General features: G+C 33.8%; 1 protein-coding gene across 1 annotated transcript in view; it reads left to right on the plus strand.

Moving 5' to 3' along the window:
• LOC114327089 (methylcrotonoyl-CoA carboxylase subunit alpha, mitochondrial) overlaps positions 1–15,488 on the plus strand; it is a 70,269-nt gene extending 54,781 nt beyond the window's left edge. Inside the window, exons 9-11 of the mRNA XM_050648176.1 lie at positions 299–599; positions 2,787–2,980; positions 15,177–15,488. Of these exons, the coding sequence (XP_050504133.1) occupies positions 299–599; positions 2,787–2,980; positions 15,177–15,473 (792 nt within the window). The 3' untranslated portion in view covers positions 15,474–15,488. The remainder of the gene's footprint in view (positions 1–298; positions 600–2,786; positions 2,981–15,176) is intronic.
• The last annotated feature ends 8,673 nt before the right edge of the window (positions 15,489–24,161 follow it).

Here is a 24,161-nt window from a genome sequence, read left to right on the forward strand (position 1 = left end):
AACTTATTTTGTTTTTCAGTAGATGGCTCTAGTGCATCCGCGACATTTCGTTCTTTGCAATTCGGAAAGGCCCAAAGTAGGATGCCTGGAGAAATCGGAGAGAAGAGAATATGGGACTACTGATGAGGAGGAAAAAACCTCCGAAACCGGTACCTATAGACTCTTCCTGCACTCTCCGATTTAACCAGAGTATTATACAGCTACTGCATTTTCGTGTTGCAAAGAAATTAATATATAACAAATAAAACAAAAGTTTTTATTGCAGAAAATGATAAAATACCCTTTATCCTCTTTGTAGATTGCAGGATTAGAAACAAATGTAAATTTCCTATTGGACCTTGCAGACCATCCCGAATTTAGTGCTGGAAACGTTCATACGAACTTTATTAGAGATCATTATGATACATTATTTAGGAAAGAAAACCCATCTTTAGCCCAATTATGCCAGGCAGCTATAGCAACAATATTACTAGATAGAGATTTAGAAAATGGACAAGCAAATGCACGGAAAGATCAGTACAATCCTTTTACAGTAGAATCAAGTTTTAGGGTTAATTATGATCACGATAGAAAAATTAAATTAAAATTTAAAGATACTGGTAAGTTGACATATTAAGTATGGCAAAGTAAAATACATATAAAGCATGACTTTAGTCCTATTTGTTAGTCAATATTTGTCCTGTCATTTGTTGAACGTTGGACACAGATCTCTTCTTGAAGGAGACCCCCGAGTAGTGCCGCAGAGTTTATGTACTATATTGTTGCGTGTTTTTAGTTTTGCTGCTGTTTTCGTCAGGTGTTCTTTGAATGGGAGCGTTCTGTATAGAGCATTTCCAAGGTATTTGGGGTATTTATTGTGTTTCAACAGTTTGTTATTAAAATACACTCGTAATTCTCTGTTTGCCAGCCTATTGTCGAGATGATAAGTTGATACTTTAGTTTTTGTAGTACTTGGTTGTAATCTTCATTTCTTAAAGTACCTATTTGCTGAGGATGGATAGGTCATTCGTGAGAGTAATGTTTGTAGTTTCTAAAGATTGGTGGCTTGTTGCAAGGGTCCAGTCGTCAGCATATCCAAACTTCCGAGATTCGGTTTCAGGCATTTCAGAAATATAGAGGCTGAAAAGTAAAGGGGCAAGAACAGAACCCTGTGTAAGGCCATTATTAAGTTTCATCTGTCCACTTGTCTTCTTTGTCTACTCGTCAGCATGTTGTCAATGAGGTTAATTATTATCTTTCTGCAGGGGATAATACGGGCCAGTTTATATATTAATCCCTGTCTCCGAACAGTATCATATATTGCTGTTAGATTTGTTCAGTGGGAAAATTTTCAAGTATCCTGTTTGTCCGGTTTCGGAATTGCAATTATCTTTTTTCGCTTAAGTGAGAAAGGAATGTTGTCTGACTGAAGTATATCGTTATAGAACATTGCAAGCTACTGTATCGTGTATGCACCACTGTGTATCAGGAACTCAGGATGGATGCCATCAAACCCAGGTGCTTTACATGATTTCATTTCTTTCAGCATGTGTGATTTCACAAATGAGAATTCTTGTTGAATTTTCTGAGTCCGTTCTGTTCGTTTGTTTTAATGCCCTTCAGTCTCTTTTCACCTTGGTAGTATGTGTTCGATCTCGTGGAACTCTGTAGAGCTACTATATGGGAGGTAACTACTTCTGGTGATTTTCTTTGATTGGAAACCGAGATCAAACCGAAACAGAAAGCGTATTGAAAATGAAAACGTCAAAACAAATGTAAAATTTAATTCTGTTTATCAATTGTGATTTAGTCTCATTAGACAAGACTAAAACGGCGGGTTCGTGGAAAATATATTCCCATGAGATTTTTTTGCATAATCACATTCGTGAGACACCCCAGAATAAGGTTTAAGAAGTCGCCCACGCCAAAAGTGGTCCAATTTTTTTTTAGGTTTTTTGGACTACTCTGGACAAAAAAAGTTCTCTTGTAATTTTTCTCTAAAGTTGATAGTTTTCGAGTTATAAGCAATTTAAAATTTGAAAAACGAGAATATGGCCATTTTTAAGAATTAATAACTCGGTTAAAAATTATTATTATGAAAGTCAGAAAGTGACTTAATCAAAGTTTAAAGCCCCCCTACATGATCCTGAACTCGTCATCAATTTATTACTAAGCTGTTATTTTTAATTATTAACAATGAGCGGTAAGATCGTATTGAAGCGGCTGTAAATGTGAGTGCGAGTAAGATGCACCATTGACTGCCGGAATGTCATCTCACTCGCACTCACCATTGACGGCAGCCTAATAATACCTGCATGGCGCTCATTATTATTACTTATATAAATAACAGCTTAGTAATAAAATAATGACAAAAATTTCTTCAGGATCCTGTAGGGGTGGCTTTAATCTTTGATTTACCCACTTTCTGACTTTCATAATAATAACTTAACCGAGTTATTAAGCAGTGAAAATTGAAAGTTTTCGGTTTTTTCAGTTTTAAATTGCTTATAACTCAAAAACGATCAACTCTAGAGAAAAATTATAAGAGACCTTTTTTGTCCAGAATGGTCCAAAAAATCTAAAAAAAAATGTTCGGGCCAAAAATATTAATTTTTACAATTTGATTAAAAAAATTGTTAAAAAAAATTGGACTAATTTTCACGTGGGAGACTTCTTGAACCTTATTCTGGGATGTCTCATGAATGTGATTATGCAAAAAAATCTCATGGGAATATTTTTTCCAACGAACCCGCCGTTTTTGCCTTGTCTACATATAAAATAATATTTAAAATATGACTTTGTTATAGATATAATTATGACTGGTAGGTTTAATGGAGACAATAGATTCAGCTTTTCCTGTGATGGTGGTAAAACGTACACAGATGCTCATGCAACTATTACCAAGTTCAACAACAAAAATATATTAACCGCCACTATCAATGATATAATTTATAAAACTAATGTTTATAGAAACGAAGAAGTACTTGCTTTGTTTGGTCAGGTAAGTCTATAATCATGTTGATTTTGAATATTTGAATCTGTTTTAATCTTACAAGTTACAAGACACGTTTTGATATACACTCACCGGCACAAAATTCCGCCACCCAAAATTTTTGATTAAGTTTGACAATTTATAACTTTATTATTTGTGCTCCAATTTTCAAGATTCTTGCACCAACTTGTAGGTACATGTATTGATATCGATTGGTATTATTCCAGAAACAAAAAAATTTTGCTTGCCTGGCATTATACAGGGATGAATGGAAGCGTTGTATTTTCTCCTAACTTTAAAAAAATTCTGTGGAAAATAGAATAGCTGATTTTGTTTCATAGCCCTGTCATATTATCCCGGAGGCACCACTAAAATGTTGTTTTTTGAATTATCCGAATATCTCTTTTCTTGTAAGAGCTGTACCATTTTTCGATAAGCTCTGGAATAACTTTTTTTGTCTTTAAGTTGGAATATTTCTTTTTTACCATTTTGTATTATAATCCTCAATGCTTTCATGCTTTTGTTTCCTTCTCTGGTTTTTATCATTTTCTCGTTTTTGTATTTTCTAATATCCCGTGTGATAGCTTTAGAGAGTTCTTTATTTAGGGTGTTTATTTCTTGTGGGTCAACATTTCCTTGACTTTTCAGTACTCTACGATCTTCCATTTTCTGTTCCGTTTCTTTACTAATTTTCTCTTATTTTTCATGTTTAGGGTCAAATTTTTCTTATGCTGGTGTTATTGCATCTACTATTTCTTCGTTTAGATTGTTTACATCTTTTTTTGTTGTGTTCATGAGATAGTTACTTCTTCTTCTTCTTCTTCTTCTTCTTTTCTTCTTCTTCTTCGTGCGACTAAGATTACTCCTGTTTGTCTGCCTCTTAATTTGTTTCAGTTGTTGTTGACTGTAGATTGTCTTTCCACCTTTTCGGCGGCCTTCCAACGGGTCTTCTGCTATACGGCTTGTTGTTTTTATAGATGTTCGCTAATCTACCTTAACCCATTCGGTTTACATGGTCATTTCAGTTTTCTTTTCTTGTTTTTAGTCACCTGTTAATATTTTGAATTTTACATTGTTCGCGTATACTTCTGTTGCTTTGTCTGTCTCTTAATGATACGCCCGCTTTTGATCTTAATACTTTTATTTCGATATTGTTGATTTGTTGTTTCATCTATCTTGTATTGGTCCTTGTCTCCGCTGCATATGTTAGGATTAGCCTTACTGCTTGTATACTTTCATTTGTATACTTTTATTTTGCTTTCCGTGGTCAGGTATTTGCTTCTCCATATGGTTTCTCGGAGGCAACCACTTACTCTTGCTGCTTTTGCTACTTGCCTTGTGGTCTCTGTTCTTATAATCCTGTCACTAGTGATCTCTACTCCTACGTAATTGAATTTCGTTACTTGTTCTACAATTTTGCCGTCTATTTCTAGTTTGCATCTACGCAGCTCTTTACTGATCACTATATATTTAGTTTTTTCTACTAATATTCTCATATTAAGTTTGTTTGCTGTGATATTTAAGGTGTTGAGCTGCCTTTGTAGGTCATCCTCGTTATTACCAATTAGTACTGCATAGCACATCATCGTGGTATCCATGTCGTTTCCTTACATCGTGAATTATTTTATTCATAACCATATTGAATAACAATGGGCTGAGCAAGTCTCCTTGGCGGATTCCTCCTTTAAGTTCTATTTATTCTGTTTCTCCTGTTGACATTATAACTCTGGTCTTGTTGTTTTTGTTAATTTCATTAATTATTCTTGTTATCTGATGGTCTATTTGTTCAGCTTGTAATAAATTTAAGATGTCAGTTTGCCTAACCCTGCCAAAAGCATTTTTTAAATCTACAAGACACATTTATGCTGGTTTTCCATATTCAATAGACTTTTCTATTATTTGTCTGATAATAAAAATTGCGTCTATTGTGCTGCGGTTCTTCCGGAAGCCTTGATGTTCATCTGCCATGTTCGCTTTTCTTCGATTTTATCTTTTATGACGGCCGTCAATAATTATAATGTACTGTTTATCAGACTAATGCCTCTATAATTTTCAGGATTTTTCGAGTCTTTCTTTTTAAGTATCGGTAAAAGGAAACTTTCCTTCCATTCCGCTGGTACTACTCCGATATAGGCCTGGATCCCGCGTACCAAAAAAAAGTTGATTAATAGCAAGCTGGAAATTTGTTAGTAGCTTAACGGTGTCTAGTCGGACAAGCTTTGATGTACGGGAACACTGGAACAGGGGAAGTTTTAATTGTGGAACAGTTTAAAAATTTGGAACGTCAGATTACGAAAACGTCCCATGTATTTTGTCGGACAGAACATCGAATTGATTTGTTACCCTTTTGTTCATTAAACTCTCATGCAAACATCAGACTGCTATTACTAACCAACATGATCCCTGTCATTTGACGTGTTCTTCATGTTACACTCATTAAAATGCCCAGTTGGTGATAAAAACCAGTCTGATTTTTGCATAAGAGTTTAATGAAATGGTAACAAATCAATTAAAAGTTCTGTCCGACAAAATACATGGAACGTTTTCGTAGTCTGACGTTCCAAATTTTTAACCTGTTCCACAATTAAAAATTCCCCTCTTAAAGTAGTGTTCCCATCAGCGTTGCCAGACGTCCCGCTTTTCGCGGGACGTCCCGATTTTTAACTCAAAATTAAATGTCCGCGCGGGACAGGCTCAATCCCGCTTTTTGGGAATAATTCAACCCTGCGTGCAGCGTACTGAGAAAGCGCAGCGGTTGGCACAAACAAGTGTGGACCGGCCGCCTGTCCAGCGCATAATGAATATAAGCGCGGGCGAGAGAGAGGGTGCCTCTGTGCCACACGCAATCGGTGCGTGCGACTGCTAACATCTTCTCTTTCTCTTCTGCTCTTTTCTTGTTCTTATTTGAATCGTAAGCGAGTAGCTGTGATTACTTACGAAAGAAAAACGAATACCATTTGTTTTCGAGCTTGAAATCAGTGAGGTAGTGAGTTGCGTTAGGTGCGAAATTTAGTGTAATTGCAATAAGAAAACAAAAGTTCCAGTTTTTTTACGAAAGATGAATGAAACTTATGAAACCGATAGTGATGTTTCGGATTGCTCGAAACCGGAAGACATTACACCCAAGAAGAAAATCAAACTAGGAAAACATCGCCTCACCAAATACAGTTCAAATTGGCAGAATGATCACAATTGGTTGCGTTCTGTGGCGTCGGGTGAGTATAAAGCTTACTGTACACTGTGTAAAAAAGAGTTTACTATTTCACATGGCGGATTAAACGACGTAGTGAAGCATTCCAAAACAAATAGTCACTTGAAGATCACTAGTTCTCGTGCTGCAAGAAACTTAACTAGCTATTTCCAGGCACCGGGTACTTCAACATCTGATCGTGATCGCGATGATATTATATACAAAACGTCAGCTGCAGAAATTACTTCTGTATATCACACCGTTAAACATTCGTTAAGCTACAATAGTCTGGATTGTTTTCAAAAGTTATTACCTCTCATGTACGCCGATTCTAAGATAGCTAAGAATGTTAAATGTGGTAGGACAAAGAGCGAAGCAATAGTTTGTGAAGTATTGGCAAAAGAAGCTTTGAAGGACGTAGTTCAAAATTTAAAAGAAGATTTATTTTTTTCGATTTCTACGGATGCCAGCAATAAAGGAAACCGGAAAATGTTTCCAATATGTGTGCGATATTTCAGTTTTGACAAAGGAATACAAAACAAATTAATAGAATTTGTGGAGAGTAATGACGAAACTGCCGACCAAATAACAAAGGTACTTTGTGAAACACTGGATAAACATAACTTAAAATTATCGCAAGTAACATCATATGGTGCAGACAATGCAAATGTAAACTTTGGTTCAAATCATTCTGTTTTCACTAATCTTCATTCCAAAAACGAAAAAATATTAAAAGCTAACTGTTCAGTTCACATCTTGCATAACATGAGCAAATTTGCATGTGATAGATTAGACATCGATGTAGAAGCTATCATCTTAAAAATATATGGCCATTTCTCACATTCAGCTAAACGTCGTGCGGAATTGATGGAGATATTTGAAACTACGGAAATGGAGTGGGTCGAGTTATTACGTCACGTAAATACAAGATTTTTGTCGCTCTGTCCTGCTGTTGAGAGAATAATCAAGGTTTGGCCTGCTTTGAAAAGCTACTTTGATAAAAAAGAATCATGTGCGAAAGCCATTGAAAAAATTTTTGGTTCTGAAGCAGAGGAAACAAAAACTCTAGCCTACTTGAATTTTGTTTATAATGTGATGAGTGCTTTTGGTACATTAATAAAAGAGTCTCAGGGAAATGACATTGCCATAACCGAAATGCATGAGTCATTATGCCTCTTCCGTTCAAGACTGATTCAAAGACAGAAGGATGGGTTTTTCGGCTACCAGACGAAACTTATTTTAAATAAATTAGTTGAATCTGAAGAGATCAAAGTCATCGAAGACTTTAAACTATTTTACACAAATTGCCAAAAATATATAGAAAAACGTTATAATTTTTCAGATGAGAATATTTTTGCTAGACTTAAATTCCTAAATCTGGAAACTGAAATTAGTTTCGACATGATTGAAAATGCTATCGCTTTATTGAAATTGACAGACAATATTTCGGTAGATCACCTATATGAAGAATTTAACTTGTTGAAATCATCTTTGGACGTATTAGTGGGAAATTCCAAAGACACCACTGCCACCACCGCACAGAAATGGCAACAGCTCTTTCAACAGTTTCCAAAAAAAGATACCAGGAATATGTTTAAACTCGTATCTTTTATATTAAGTACTCCAACGTCAAACTGCTTTCCGGAACGAGTTTTTTCGCAGATGAATTTGAAATGGTCAGATGCGAGAAATAAATGTTCCGTAAAGTTAATTAAAGCAGAATTACTCGTCCAGTTTAATCTACAGCTATCCTGTGAAGAGTTCTTTAAATTTACTAAAGAGAAAAGGGATATTTTGAAAGAAGTTAAATCCTCACAAAAATATGAATAAGTAATTCTTATAAATAATTAAAATATTCTCTTATTGTTCTTATTTTGTTATTCTTATATCTTTTATAACTTTTATTCTTATAAATATATAAAATTATTCTCTTATAATTTGTAACTCTAACTTCTATGACTTTTGTTTGAAACGCCACATTTTTCTAACGAATAAAACGTTTTTGATTCTGATATCTGATTTGTTTTTTATTTTTTTATTCAGAAGACGAATAAGACTCAATATTTTAATGATAAGGTAAATGTGATTTAAAATACCATATTTTTATTAAAATTTATTTTCTATTGATATTTTCACTAGGTGACTATCTTAATGTCTCGTAAACGTAATTTGAACTAAAATAAAAAGATAAATATTCAAATATTTTTGATTATATACCTTTTTTCACTATGTCCCGCTTTCGACGAAACAATCCCGCTTTTTTCACTCAAAAAGTTCCTAAATCCCGACTTGGCAAAAAAAAAATCTGGCAACGCTGGTTCCCATACTTCAAAGTCTGTTTTCAGCTTGCTATTAATACGCGGGATCCAGGTCTAATATTTACTATATCGACGAATAATTTTAGCAGCCATTTGAGTAGTGTTGTTCCTCCATATTTTAGCAGTTCATTGTTTATCTTATCAAGACCAGGTGCTTTTCAATTTTTTTATTTTTTTATTCGTTCTTGTAGCTCTTCTTCTGATATTAGTACTATATCGTGAGTCTCGTTAATGTTCCTTCCTCTGTTCTCTTCTTCTCCTTCTCCATATAATTTCGTGAAATGTTCAGTCCATTGTTCCTCCGTAATGTTATCTATCCGTACAAATTTATTCATTTCTGTTTTTTGTCTCCTTACCATTTTCCACACCTTTCTCTAAGATCCATAGAGGTCCTATTCCATATCTTTGGTAAATTTCTCCCAGTGTTCTTTTTTGATGTTATTTATTTCTTGGTTTACTCTATTCCTGATTCTCACGTAGTCTTCTCGTGCCTCTGGTGTCTTCACTCTTTTGTGTGTTAGGAAGGCTTGTTTCTTTTGATTTACTAGTCCTTTCACCCTTTCGTCGTACCATGGAATTTTGTATTCCCGTTTATTTTTGTTGACTTTTCTTTTACCTAAAGCTTCTTCTGCTGCTTGTAATTCTTATTACATTTTCTAATAGTTTTCATTTTCCCAATTTTAATTACACTTTCTAATAATTTTCCAGGTTTCTTCTATATCTTTTTAGTCAATACGTTATGGCTATTTAGCTTATCTGTTAGTCTGTTTCTACACAAGTTTTTTGTCCCTTCTTCTTCTAAGCTTTCTATGTTTAACTTTTCTTCGACTTTTCTATTTAGCGTGCCTTGTGTATTGATTGCTATATTACTCCAGGGAAATAAGGTTTTTGTCGGGACACTTAAGCAGCCAAGTTGCAAATGGATTTTTTGGGTACTATATACCTAATACATTATAAATACAAAAATGCCCGTCACAGTTCGGACGAGAAACTTAGTTATTAACAAATAAGGGTCAAAAATGGCAGTTTTTCGTTTAAATCGCTATAGGTAAAAATAGGGTAATTATATATATATATATATATATATATATATATATATATATATATATATATATATATATATATATATATTATTTAGAGTAATCGTATTTTAGTAGATCAGCCAAGGTTTGAAATGGCACTTTTTGAATTATGGTCGGATCATTTTTTGCTTCGGAAATTGCAATTTAAGACTAAAATTTAAAAAATGAAAAAATGTGCTATAACTTTTGCGAAAATGGTCTTAAAACTTTCATATTGCACGAAAAGTTGAGTTAAACATTCCATATAATGCACAAAAAATTTTAAGACGATTCGTCAATTAGTTTAAATTTTATTCAATTTGTTTATCGCAAAGAGCTTTTTTTTTCGCAATATTATTGTTCAGAAAATAGTAATGACATAGCAATTCTGTGGAAACCACATGCAAGAATAATAGTTGTATTTTTAAAGTATTGAAAAAAAAATCATTAAAAAGTCGTTTTTATCACTCCGAAAAGTTTAGTAAAATAGAGTCATTTTTGGCTTCTAAACAGTTTGAATAACTTTGTTAATATTGACTATAGAGTAAATCTACTTTAGGATTTCAAAAGCTGGTATTTTTATACGAATTTTCAGAAAAAAAACTGTTTCCCTAAGTTAATTAGGTTCAAAGTTAGCCACTTTTATTATTTAATTCGCAGTTACTTCTATATACATCAAATACTCCTGTAACAGTGTTAGTTGCCATACTACTCCGAAACGGCTTGGCCGATTTTTATAAAATTTTACACGTTTATCCTGTAGAACGTTGAAGAGGTTCTAATCTATTTTTTATACCCATAAGTTATAAGGGGGGTTGCCCCCTGACATTTTTTTTTATTTTTTTGGATAAAATTATCTACCTTAATTTTATATGATTTAGAATTAAAAAATACATACAACCCTTAATTTTCACTCTTCTATCACCAACCACTATTTGTTAATAGCCATCTATATATTTACATCTATAAAATTCTCCTGTCACAGTGTTAGTTTCCATACTCCTCTGAGACCGCTTGACCGATTTTTATGAAATTTTATATGTATATTCGGTAGGTCTTAGAATCGGTCGTAATCTATTTTTCATATCCCTGAGTGATATAGGGACTTTCCCCTAACATTTTGTAATGTTAGGTGGGGTTGTGTGTACATAACGTACTCTATAAGACTACGAGTACATACAGATTAAATCAGCGATATTAATTGCAGCATATGTTTGCAGAATCAGTTTCATTTTTTGAGTGCATGTATTTTAGTAATTACCCTCCACCGACCACGAATTAATTCCGTTCGGACGCCATTTTTAAAGTTTTATTAACCACTCTGTTGAGGATTAAAGCTTACTCAAACTTTTACACGTAACCTATATATCTTTAACTTCAAAATGGCTCTAGTTAGGTTGCTTAATTGTTATAAACAAAGTAGCGGTCAATTAAATAAAAAAAGTGGCCAACTTTGACCGTAATTAACCTAGGCGAAAAGTTTTTCTTTGAAAATTCGTATAAAAATACCAGTTTTTCAAATTCCATTGTAGTTTTAGCCTACAGTCAATATTAACAAAGTTATTCAAATCGTTTATAAGCAAAAAATCACTCCATTTTAGTAAAATGTTTTCTGAGTGATAAAAATGACTTTTTAACGATTTTTTTAATGCATTGAAAATATGACTATTCTTTTTGCATGTTTTTTTCACAGAATTGCTGTATCATTATTATTTTCTGAACAATAACATTGCAAAAAAAGCTCTTTGGGATAAACAAATTGAATAAAATTTAAACTAATTGACGCATCGTCTTAAAATTTTTTGTGCATTGTATGGACTGTTTGATTCAACTTTTCATGCAATATGAAAGTCCTAAATTCATTTTCCCAAAAGTTATAGCAAATTTTTTATTTTCGAAATTTTAGTTTTATTTTGCAATATCCGAAGCAACTAATAATCGGACCAAAATTCAAAAAACGGTATTTTAAACCTTGGATAATCTACTAAAAGAAAAATATTATAAATAAGACATTTAATTACCCTATTTTTACCTGTAGCGATTTAAACGAAAAAACTCTCATTTTTGACCCTTATTTGTTAATAACTAAATTTCTCATCCAAACTGTGACGGGCATTTTAGTACTTATAATGTATTAGGTATATAGTACCCAAAAAACCGATTTGCAACCTAGCTGCTCAAGTGTCCCGAACATGGTATATTTTTGCCTTATTTCCCTGGTGCATATTTATTTTCCTTAGTACCAGGTCAATGTAACATTAGACAATGGACAGGTCGAACTGTCGAGGAATTGTTTCATACAGTTGCCGACCGAGAAACATTTCATCAGCTTGTTAATAAGACAATAGCCAACGCTTGAAAAGAACCACGGCACACAAAGAAGAGAAAGAAGAATACCAGACCATGGTCGGCATGTCGGATCCTACATTGGCGGACGATAGAGTGCGCGTGCGCACATCTATAGGGTGGCCGGAAAGTCCCTTTACACTAAAAATAATAATGTTTCAACACCGCCCCAACGGTTGTTGGTATTCCTGCGCATGCGTAGCATCAAGATCACCTGTTTGGTCATGCATACAGACAACAATAGTTGCGATTGAAACGTAATGGCGGACACGAGTGAGTATAGAATTGAGAAGCGTTTGGTCGTTGCAGTGTGGATAGACGAACGTCGTTATAACAATAAACAATGGCCGATATTTTGGTTTTCAAAAACCATCAGCATCCAGACCAACTTTTCTCTCGTGTGAGAAGAAGGCTTTTTCATCGGTAACCGTTCTCGATGCACCAAGAAGTGGAAAACCAATCACTCGAAAAGATGTGCTGGCATTCAGGATTCCATTGAACGTTCATCGATAAAGTCGACGCGGAAAAGCTCTATAGAGTTTGGTATTCGGTATTTGGTCAACAAAGCAAGATAACACGCGAAAGGATTAACATGTGAAGGCAGTGGCGGCTCGTGACCTCAGTATGCGGGTAGGCTACACATATACTTCGGGTAGGCGACAAAAAATATCCTACAGTTTGTAATACATTTTGAGCCGTCTTGCAATACTAAATGTAATCTATGAGCGCAACAATGTGTAAAAATGGCTTTTGGAGCATCTACTTTAATTTTTGATTGTAATCCGTTTATCTATTTTTTTTATCAAAAATTTATTTTTGTAATCATATGGCTCAAGCACGTTTGAAATTAAACTATATAGAGCGTCTGCAGATCTATTATCGCTAACATCAAAAAACCCTAAAAATCTTTCTGTTACCTGACCAATTTTGTTAACAAAACGGATTGTTAAAGTACACTGTGATTTTTCGGTTATATCAGTAGTATCGTCAGCTAGTATAGAAAAAAATTGACTTTCATTAATTTCTGTTGAAATTTCATTTTGTACGTAATCGGCAAGACAATCTATTAAATCATTTTGTATTGTTTTTGACAAACCCGTGAACACCCCTTCTATTTTTTAACATGATCCTGGATTTCCTGATCGCGTTTAACTACTAAATTAAAAATTTCTTTAAAATTACCCATGTTTGAAGAATTATGGCTCTCATCACGACCGCGAAATGTAAGTTCTTGTTTTGCTAAAAGAATTGTAACATCAATTTCTTCAACTTCTTCAATCTTTTTCAACTTCTTCATTATATATCTTATTAGATAGAGAAATATGTCCAGCCAAAGCACTGTCAGTAGTTTGTTTATTTTTTTCTAACCGTTTTAAATCTAAGCAATTTTTTAAATGTTCTTTCGAAGATTCATGTTTTTTTACACTAGCTGATAAATTTGTCAAATCTGAATATCCCTGACTCACCCAAACATTTTGCTTCAAATTTGAGAGCTACAGACAAGGCCAACAGAAAAGTGAATTTTTAAAATAACTTCCGCTTAGCCATTTATGATTTTCATACCATATTGTTTTAAACGATCTCGAAAATGGTTGATTGTCTTTTGTCTTATCTGTGGATAAAATTGTTAAATTTTGTAAAGGCCGGCCCATTAAAATAATTACTAATCTTTCTTGATTTTGGCGCCTTGAAAAAGGCGTCTCGATCAAACTGCATATTACATCGTTTAAAATATTCATATTCGATGACTAAAGTTTTTCCACCAATAAAACTAACACACCTACGTTTCAACAACGTCAAATATTACTTATTTTATTTATGTATCAAATAATAATTTATTATTCGAATAAATTGATAAGTTAACAATTAACCTCGCTTTAAATTTTTAATTATCTATATAATCTAATAACACATTATTCAGTTTTCATAAACAAATTTAAATTGTCCTACCTAGTTTTATTCAATACTTAACCTACTAATAACAGCCAAAATCAAAAAACAATTATTTTAAAACAGTTTCACAAGACACAAGAGAAGCAACTGATAAAATTTTGAAGGTCCGGCTATAAGACTCTGTGCCTATCCGCCCGTTCAAAATCGTAGAATACGGGTCGCTACGAGCAGACCTGCAGCAGGCCTGCTCGCGTAAACAGAGAGAGATCGCACGTCAATTAGGTGTTGGCGTCGTTCTATTTCAGGCTACGTTCCCGAGTGCCTGACCAAGGAGAATATAGAATCTATACAGTACTACTCATACTACAAGCAGCGTACAATAATTATAACTACGGAGAAATTTTTTTGGATATTTTTAAAAATAATTTGGATAATTTTTGCTATTTTATTGTAGATATTGTGTTAAAATTTATAAATTACAATTTTGAAATAAGTAATTTATATTAATAATTTATATTATTGTACTACTTTTGAAGAGGGTAGGCGGCGCCTACCTTGCGCCCCTGTGTGAAGGTCTTCTTTATTTTCACAAAATAGCGCCTCATCCCATTTTGCTCTCGCTGTTCGCACTCAAATGAATGAAATTTGACCGGGCCGATGGATTGGGCGAGGTTCTTCAATTCCTTGGCCTCCAAAAAGTATAGATTTGACAACGCCGAACAATGTACTGTGGGGTTTCATTAAAGAGGAGATTAGAAAACACAGATATATGTTTTAAATGAGGACTTGCGAAACGGAGTTCGCCAAGATTTTACGTCAGTAATTCCGGACATTCTGGGACGGATGAGCATACGAACATGGCGTCGTATCAAGTTGTGTTGCGACAATGGAGGTATGCACACCGAGATTTTAGATAAATAAATAAGTAGTAAATAACTTACGTACAAAATTGTGTTATTATTTTTTTCCGCTGTAGTACAACAACAGCAATTCATTAATGTAAAGAGACTTTCCGGCCACCCTATATTATGTTCCTGGGGTGTATTTGTATGTTTGTTTTAATGTAGTCAATCATAGAGTTACGTCCTCTTGTATCTGGCCAGGTTATCTTATGTTGTATTGGATGGTCAAAGTATGTGTTTTTAATTCCGCGGTTATTCATTAAACGAAGTTCTAGTACTCTTTCTCCGTTGTTGTTGAGCGTTTCTTCGTTAAATATTTGTGTAACTCCACCCACAAGTGTATTGCCTACTCTGGCGTTTAGGTCGCCGAGAATTATTGTTTTACTAAGTTTATGAGTAAGTTACTGCTGATATATTTCTCAAAGTCAAGTTAATTTGTACTAATTCGTACTAACTTAATAATGACTGTTTTGTTATAATTAAATTTAATTTTAGGAAGGAAAACTGCAATTTTCATTACCTCGACCCACGTACGTTACCCAACAAGAAGAAGAATCTTCGACTGGTTTAGCTAATAAGGCTGTATCTCCTATGCCAGGTGTTCTCGATAAGCTTTTAGTAAAATGTGGCGATACTGTGAAAAAAGGTGATTCCTTGTTTATTCTAATAGCTATGAAGATGGAATACGTTGTAAAAGCATCAAGGGATGCTACAATTAGCAAAGTTAACTTTGCAGTTGGAGATAATGTTCCTAAGGATTCTACTATAATTCAATTTGATATTCCTGAATAATAAATATATTTTAAAAAAAAGTAGTTTTAATTATTGTCTTTCCAGCAAGACCTAGACATGACTATTCCACCAGAAATTCTACCTCTGCCTATTTACCGATCCCGTCCAGTGAGTTAGTAAAGAAATCTATATTATATTCTGCAAAAAAACTTTACAACCATCTCCCTCTACAACTTAAATCTGCAACATGTTTCCCCAAGTTCCGTAAAATGACTAAAGCCTATTTTTCTGAAAGACCATATTATTCAACAGCAGAGTTTCTTAACCAATAACTAAGAAAATACAGTATTCAGTGCCGGCGCTAGGGTATAAGGTGCCCGCCTGCAAAACTAGCACAGGCGCCCCACCCCCCCACACACACATTCTTATGGGCGCCCATATAAAAATTTTTAGGGTGGGGCCAGACGTGAAGATGTTGCACATTACATTTTGTATACTTTGGATGACAATATATAGTTTAAAGCACCCGAAAAGCTAGGGGGTGGCACGGCCTCCCTGACAGCGTGCCTGCATGGGCGCCCATGCAGATACTCGTACAACCCCAGCCTTGGGGACATTATGTGTGTTTTAATGAAACAGTGAGACCCATATTTCCGAAGATCAAACCGGTCACTGATCTACTTATCTGACCGCCCATAACCTGGAGTGGTATCTATCTGACCTCCAAGCTATAACAACACCCCACCCCATCGCATTACATGTAATGGGACTCTCTATTATTATATTATTATTATATTATTATTATTATCCTCTGTATTACTTTATGTGGTTAAACCACTTGATTCTAGGGGTAGCTAGAAGAGCTTTTCTCCATATTAATGACTTGATTTTGGACTTGTGTCCTAAAAATGTGTGTTCCAGGCAGCGAGGCATCGACTTAGTCGTTGTTCCCCTATCCGCAAATGTCACCGGTAAATAAAGTTCGGTTACAGTTTTATTGGATCCATGATCTGACAGAACAACTTCATTTTAATTTTTTTTTGAAATGGACCGCGATAGTCGTGACGTCAAAACGTCAAAAAAAGGTTTCCAAACACGTTGTGTCTAGGTACACGCTAAAATGTACTCAAATAAAAAAGTTAAACTTCATCAAGCTAGTGACTATTTAGCGTGGGCAGTGACTGTATATTTTGATACACGCTATTTTGATATGTTTAGTAGTGTAGGAAACAAAGGTTGAACCTTGCAAAATGGACACAAGTCCGGTTTTATTTTTTTTCTGGTATATCAAGGGGTGCTTATTATAAGACCAACTTTTTCTGAAAAAATTTCGCCCCGGAACCTCCCTTTTCACCCCTTTAAAGGGGGTAATTTGTGGTTTTTGCGGAACGTAGCCCTTCCTGTAACTTTTACAAAAAATTTCTTTTATAGAAATATGAAGAGGACTATATTTTCTACGATCTACTTCCGACACCATCTCTCTATCATCCACCGTTTAGCGGGGGTGGCGCCCTAAAGTTGACAAGTTTTTAAAAAAGATGTTTTTAAAAAAAATTTATTTTTCCCTAACTGTAACGGAAATTAAGAAAAAATCGTGCGGCAATTATTCACAAATAATTGACTGATTTTTTGATATAGGTTTCACTTAAGGGTAATTGCCCTTTTTTTAATTACAGGGTGTTACATTTTAAAAAACCTCTTTTTATACCATCTGAACCGTTTATGCTAGAGTAAAAAGACTTTCAGCGATTACCCATGTACTGGTGCTATTTACAAATTTGTATAATGCATCCCCATTTTTTCCCCGGAACCACCCCAAAAAAAGAAGAATTAATAAATAAATTGATTTTCTTGGAATCCTTCACACACAATGCCCTTTATTAATATGCTTCATATATCATTTTGTGCACGTTATTATTACCCATGCATGGACACTAAAAGCAATTTCCTAGTGCAACCCCTGTAGCAAAAAAAAATAAATAAAATGGGGGGTTGAAATTTTTTTTTGTTTTTTGCTTTTTGATCCATATGGGCATATGCTTCATCAATAGTGCTTTTCAAAAATATATATGGTTATTGCAACATCTCTGCGAAAACCACCCCTATCCTTGAAAATATACTGCAGAAACTACCCCTATCCCTTGGCGAGCATGTTTTTACGATTTTCTCATTACCTATGTATTCTTTTTAAACAAAACTTATACAAGGTTAAAGACCACTATTTACTCTAAAAATTATGTCCTATTCATTTTTTCGTATAAGCAACCGTTACGGCACAGTGGCGCCGTAAACCTCATATATGCTTTGGCGGGCTCCAGTTTTTGTTTTTTTTTTCGTCATCTGTTCGTTTTATTGATAAAGTACTTATGCAAAATAAAACAACACAGTGTAACCTACAAATTATGACTTATGCACATTTTACATTCTTTGCTCCCCAAAGCCACAGTGGTGGCCCAAAATAAATTTTTGCATATTTTCGCCACCTACATGCATTTTATTGCATTAATGCTACCTTAACAGCACAAAATTTACCCTTAGGTGGTCGTTACGCAGTGGCGGATCCAGGGAGGGGTGATGGGGGTGATCACCTCCCCCCTCTCAAACCAAGTGATATTATATTCAAAGATTATAAAAATATTCATTTATTTTTATAGAAATTTAACCAATTGGCACCCCCCTCTTAACTATGCTGGATCCGCCACTGTCGATTAAGCATAAAAAGTCATTCTTATAAAAATAATATTAATATAATATAAGTATTTCTATAAAAATAAATGAATATTTTTATAATCTTCAAATATAATATCACTTGGTTTGAGAGGAGTGGGGGTGATCGCCCCCATCACCCCTCCCTGGATCCGCCACTGCTTAGCGACCACTTAGGGGTGAATATTGTGCTATTAAGGTAGCATTAACGCAATAAAATGCGTGTAGGTAGCGAAAATATGAAAAAATTTATTTTGGGCCACCACTGTAGCTTTGGGGAGCAAAGAATGTAAAATGTGCATAGGTCATGATTTGTAGGTTACACTGTGTTGTTTTATTTTACATAAGTACTTTATCAATAAAACAAACAGATGACGAAAAAATAAACAAAAACTGGAGCCCGTCAAAGCATATATGAGGTTTACGGCGCCACTGTGCCGTAACGGTTGCTTAAACGAAAAAAATGAATAGGACCTAATTTTTAGAGTAAATAGTGGTCTTTAACCTTGTATAAGTTTTGTTTAATAAAAATGAATAGGTAATGAGAAAATCGTAAAAACATGCTGGATAAGGTATAGGGGTAGTTTCTGCAGTATATTTTCAAGAATAGGGGTGGTTTGCGCAGGGATGTTGCAATAACCATATATATTTTTGAAAAGCACTATTGATGAAGCATATGCCCATATGGATCAAAAAGCAAAAAACAAAAAAAAATTTTCAACCCCCCATTTTATTTATTGTTTTTGGCTACAGGGGTTGCACTAGGAAATCGCTTTTAGTGTCCATGCATGGGTAATAATAACTTGCACAAAATGATATATGAAGCATATTAATGAAGGGCATTGTGTGTGAAGGATTCCAAGAAAATCACTTTATTTATTAATTCTTCTTTTTTTTTGGGTGTTTCCGGGGAAAAAATGGGGGTGCATTATACAAATTTGTAAATAACACCAGTACATGGGTAATCGCTGAAAGTCTTTTTACTCTAGCATAAACGGTTCAGATGGTATAAAAAGGGGTTTTTTAAAATGTAACACCCTGTAATTAAAAAAAGGGCAATTACCCTTAAGTAAAACCTATACCAAAAAATCAATCATCTATTTGTGAATAATTTCCGCGCATTTCTTTTTAATTTCCGTTACAGTTAGGGAAAAATATATATTTTTTAAAAACATCTTTTTTAAAAACTTGTCAACTTTGGGGCGCCAATCTTGCTAAACGGTGGATGATAGAGAGATGCTGTCGGAAATAAATCGTAGAAAATATAGTCCTCTTCATATTTCTATAGAAGAAATTTTTTATAAAAGGTACAGGAAGGGCTACGTTCTGCAAAAACCATAAATTACCCCCTTTAAAGGGGTGAAAAGGGGGGTTCCGGGGCGAAATTTTTTCAGAAAAAGTTAGTCTTATAATAAGCACCCCTTGATATGCCAGAAAAAAAATAAAACCGGACTTGTGTCCATTTTGCAAGGTTCAACCTCTGTTTCCTACACTATAGTGTTTGTTTGATAGAAAAATATTTGTTATGACGTTTAATTCTACTTAACTTTTTTATTTGCGTAGACATTAGCGTATACCTAGACACAACGTGTTTGGAAAAATTTTGACGTTTTGACTTCACACTATCACGGTCCATTGGCTAAGAGAACTAAGATTGTTTTTGTCATTTCTTCTTTTTCGGCTTTTCTTCTTCGGTTCGTGCCGCAGATATTTTTTTTGAATCCATTTTTATTTAACTAAATAAAAATAATAACTTTAAAACCTCAAGATTATGTTTCTGCAGTAATGTGAAACCGTAATTTAATAATAGTACTGAGTACTTAACAAACATAATTTTATATTAATTGAATGCAACACTTTTTTTAGATTCTTTAACTGCAGAGTACAAATGACAAACTATTCTGTACTATTATAGGTATAATCACATGAAATAATACTAAATCTAAATCTAAAAATCTCTAAACTAAACTTTATGTAAAATAAAAATGTATACCATTTTTATTCATTCAGTTGCGGTGCGAAACCAAAACTGTCTTAATTTTTACTCAGATCAGAGAGTAAGTAAAGTTTTTCAATTAAAAATCTTTTAAAAATATTTAATTTACAAATATTTTTATTAGGTTGAAAAACTTAATCTTTTATGTAAAATGTTTATTTTAAATATTATGTTTTTATGGGATTAATACTCGATACCTATTAATAAGAACATACCTAATACTTAAATTACACAGGCGGCAAGAAAACAGTATCACAATAATAGTGTTTATTTTACTAGAAATAATTCATTTCCTCTCATAACTGCTGATACAAAACTTACAACTTGCAAGAAATTTGAAGAAAATAAACAAAGCATTCTCATTTAGAGCAAAGTTGTTTGGTTGAAATATAATATCTTTGACCAATAAATTATATTACTACATGGTAAGAATTCTACGCGGCATTGCATATTTTTGTATATTTTACATGTGTGATATTCAAAACTAACAAACACTGATTAGGGTATTATGACGAATTTAAACCACATTAAAAAAAAATGAATTTTTCTATTTTAGTATTTTGCATAACACCTCATTCTGGCGCCCCCCAAACAGGGGCGCCCGCCTGCAGTGCATCCCTTGCAGGCCCGTTATCGCCGGCCCTGACAGTATTCTTATTTATAAGTATAATCTTAATCTATATTTGAGTGTCATATGCAGCAGCTTAACTTAACTTATTAAATTTCTTAAGGTAGAATATGCAATTTGCAATTTTTTTTTTAAATTTTGCAATAGATTGTTACTGTTTTTTTTTGTTTCTCTTCATTATTTTTATTTATATAGACGATTTATATCATTTTAGTAAATTGTATTTGTTATTTGTTATTGTTCTTATTTATGATTCTTGTAAGCTTTGTCTATAAAATTGTTAAATTTTTCATGACAATAAAGCATATTTCTATTCTATTATTAATACCCTAATGTCCCTAATAGCACACGAATGTCCAGGGAGTGTCCATAGGACGTCCTTCGCGGTCTTTAAGGACGTCCCACAGACTACCGTTTTAGTAGTAAGGACGTCCTGTAGACGCTCTAGTGTGTAGTCCAACTAATGAAGCTTAAAATAGGACAAAATTTCGAAATTTTTACAGAATGGATCGATTTGCTTGAAAATTTGAGAATAAGTAGTTCATAGTCCAAGAATCAAAATCTATATGATGCCAAAAGGCGCTTTTACCATGGGGGTGGTTGCCACCCCATCTGGGGGTGGAAATTTTTTATTATATTTTGACCACAAAAGTTGACAAAAACGTTCATTCTAAGCAAAAAACGTTCTATACATTTTTGTGATAAAATTAATACTTAGTTTTCGATATATTCGCTATCGAAAGTATTAGTTTTATATCAATGTTTTTAATAAGTTTTCTGCTAATAACTCCAAAAGTTTTCGTTTTATTAAAACAACTTTACTTAATAAAAATGTACCTTTTGAAAAAATAAACAAAACCGTTTTTTTTTTGATTTTTTTTAAGACCAATAGTAATCGAGCTATACTTTATGTTAGCTCTTCTTCGTCAAATGCTAAATATTGTAGTTTCAAAGTCAAAAGACGGGAAAACTATGCATTTTTCGAGGATAACTTGTTCAAACTAATTTAATGTATTTAAAAATATCTATCTCCAGAAATAGAAAAAAGTCTCTAGCTCAAAAATTAAGTGATGTAATGAAAATAATGTGAGTCCCTATTTTTTTCAGCGAAAAAGTGATCGGAAGCAAACGCCCCAATCACCACCCTAATTAAAATTAGTCATTGACCTTATTTGGTATTCTTTATTTATGTATTATTAATACGTTCTAGAAGTTTGACCGGCCTAGAATGATTGGTTTAAAAAAAATGGAGTTAAAAGCGAATAACGAATTTTTGTACTTTGGAAAAAAATGGCTGTTTCTCCAGAATAGAAAGATTAGCATCAGAGATACGAAAAAATGTTTAATATTGAAATTGTAGCTTATTTAATTTCTAAGAGCCTGGTTTGCAAAAATTTTTTCTACGGCAAAAATTCAGTGAACTATTGACAATTAAAACTGCAAAATAACATGCAAAAACCACCTTTACCAACCCTTTCAAAGTCACCTATTTTTGCGACTGAGGATTTTTACTGAAGATTGAATAATAATATGCTTATAGATCTTGTAAAAACCTACAAAACTATTTTTTACCAAACTTTCTAAGATAAAAAATAAAAAAAGTTACCGTTAAAAAATCAATATATTTTTTTGAAAAAAAAAAAGGAAAAATCCAATTGGAAGCATAATAATGTAAGTTACCGATGTTTTTAGTCATTGGCCTTATTCATTTCTTTATATATGGATTATTAATAGATTTTAGAAGTTTGAGTGGCTTGGAATTAGTTTAAAAAAAACTAGTGTTAAAAGCGAATAACGAATTTTTGTAGTTTGGTAAAAAATGCCATTTTCTTCAGAATAGTAAGATTAGCATCAGAGATACGAAAAAATGTTTAAATATGAAATTGTAGGTTATTTAATTTCCAAGAACTTGGTTTAAAAAAAATTTTCTACGGCTAAAATTGAGTGAATCGTAAACGAGTATATGGAAACACATTGATTTTTTCGATATAAAATTAACACTTTCGATAGCGAATAAATCAAAAACTATTAATTTTATCAAAAAAATGTATAGAACATTTTTTGCTTAGAATGAACGTTTTTATCAACTTTTGTAGTCAAAATAAATAAAAAATTTCCACCCCCGAGATGGGGTGGGAACCACCCCCATGGTAAAAGCGCCTTTCGGCAGCATATAGATTTTGATTCTTGGACTATCCACTACTTATTCTCAAATTTTCAAGCAAATCGATTTATTCTGTAAAAATTGCGAGGTGAAAAGCTTCGGTTCCTGGACTAGTGGTCCAAATGTCGCCCTGCCAACCGTCCAACAGATGTTCAAGTTCAACGTCCGGCGAGGACGTTCGGTTGACGTCCAGCGACGAAAATTGGACCGTCATCGGATGTCCATAAGACGTAAAAATACGTCCGGTGTACTTACTTGATAGACTTTTGAGATGATTCTCGGAAGTCTATTTTAGCACTCAAGATTTACATTAGACGTCTAACGTTGTCGTACAAAGTACGAAAAGTGGCGTTATCCTGTTCCTATGTAAAGCCCTTTAGTTTTACATACAAATATCGGTCTTGCATATAACTTTTCAAGTTCACCAAACACAGTTTATGCAATAAAAGGCAATGATCTCCGCTTTTGAATGATTTAGACAAGTCAGTATACATGCAATCCACCTGAGAACTGTTTTCCAATGTATTTATAATTATAATCATTGTAAACTACATATAGGCGAATCAACGAAGCATTAAAAAGTCCAGAACCTAGGAATTTTATGCAGTAAGATGAATCTGCATGCAACTTTTTGCATTCAATTCGAGAGAGTGTCAGGAAATTTTGTGAACTAAATTGATCTCCGGGAGATGAAAACTGCATTTTGGGCATAAGAAAATGAATTTTCAAAGTACATCTCGAAGAGATGGAAAATGAAAAATTTAGAACTCGGGAAATATTGACGGAAATGAGTTCAATTTTTATACTCGCGGTTTTAGGGGTGACTGAACACGAATTTCATCACGGCGATGGTCTCCGAGGTACCTGGTGCTCAGGGTGGAACTCGTCGCCTGGAGTTCTCTGTTATAATCATTCAAAATCAGTCAATCTGTAACCATTACTCGGGGGGTCGCTGAGCACGAGATTCATGACGATGATGGTCTCCGAGGTACTTGGTGCTCAGGGTGGAACTCGTCACCTGGAGTCTTATGTTATAATCAGTGGCGGCTTGTCCTATGAGGCAGGTGAGGCAGTGTCCCACCAGTATATCAATCGACCATTTACCTTATTTCTCTATACCATCCTCAATTCTTTAAATACAATTTAACTTTTTGAAATTTGCTAAATAACTTTTATGAGAAAAAAATAAAAATAGGTACGGCCCTGATCTTTGTCGTCCACTTGCTAGTATGTCTCAAATGTTAGGTGAAGCAA

The sequence above is a fragment of the Diabrotica virgifera genome, chromosome 4 (genome assembly GCF_917563875.1).
Source record: "Diabrotica virgifera virgifera chromosome 4, PGI_DIABVI_V3a".
NCBI lineage: Eukaryota > Metazoa > Arthropoda > Insecta > Coleoptera > Chrysomelidae > Diabrotica > Diabrotica virgifera.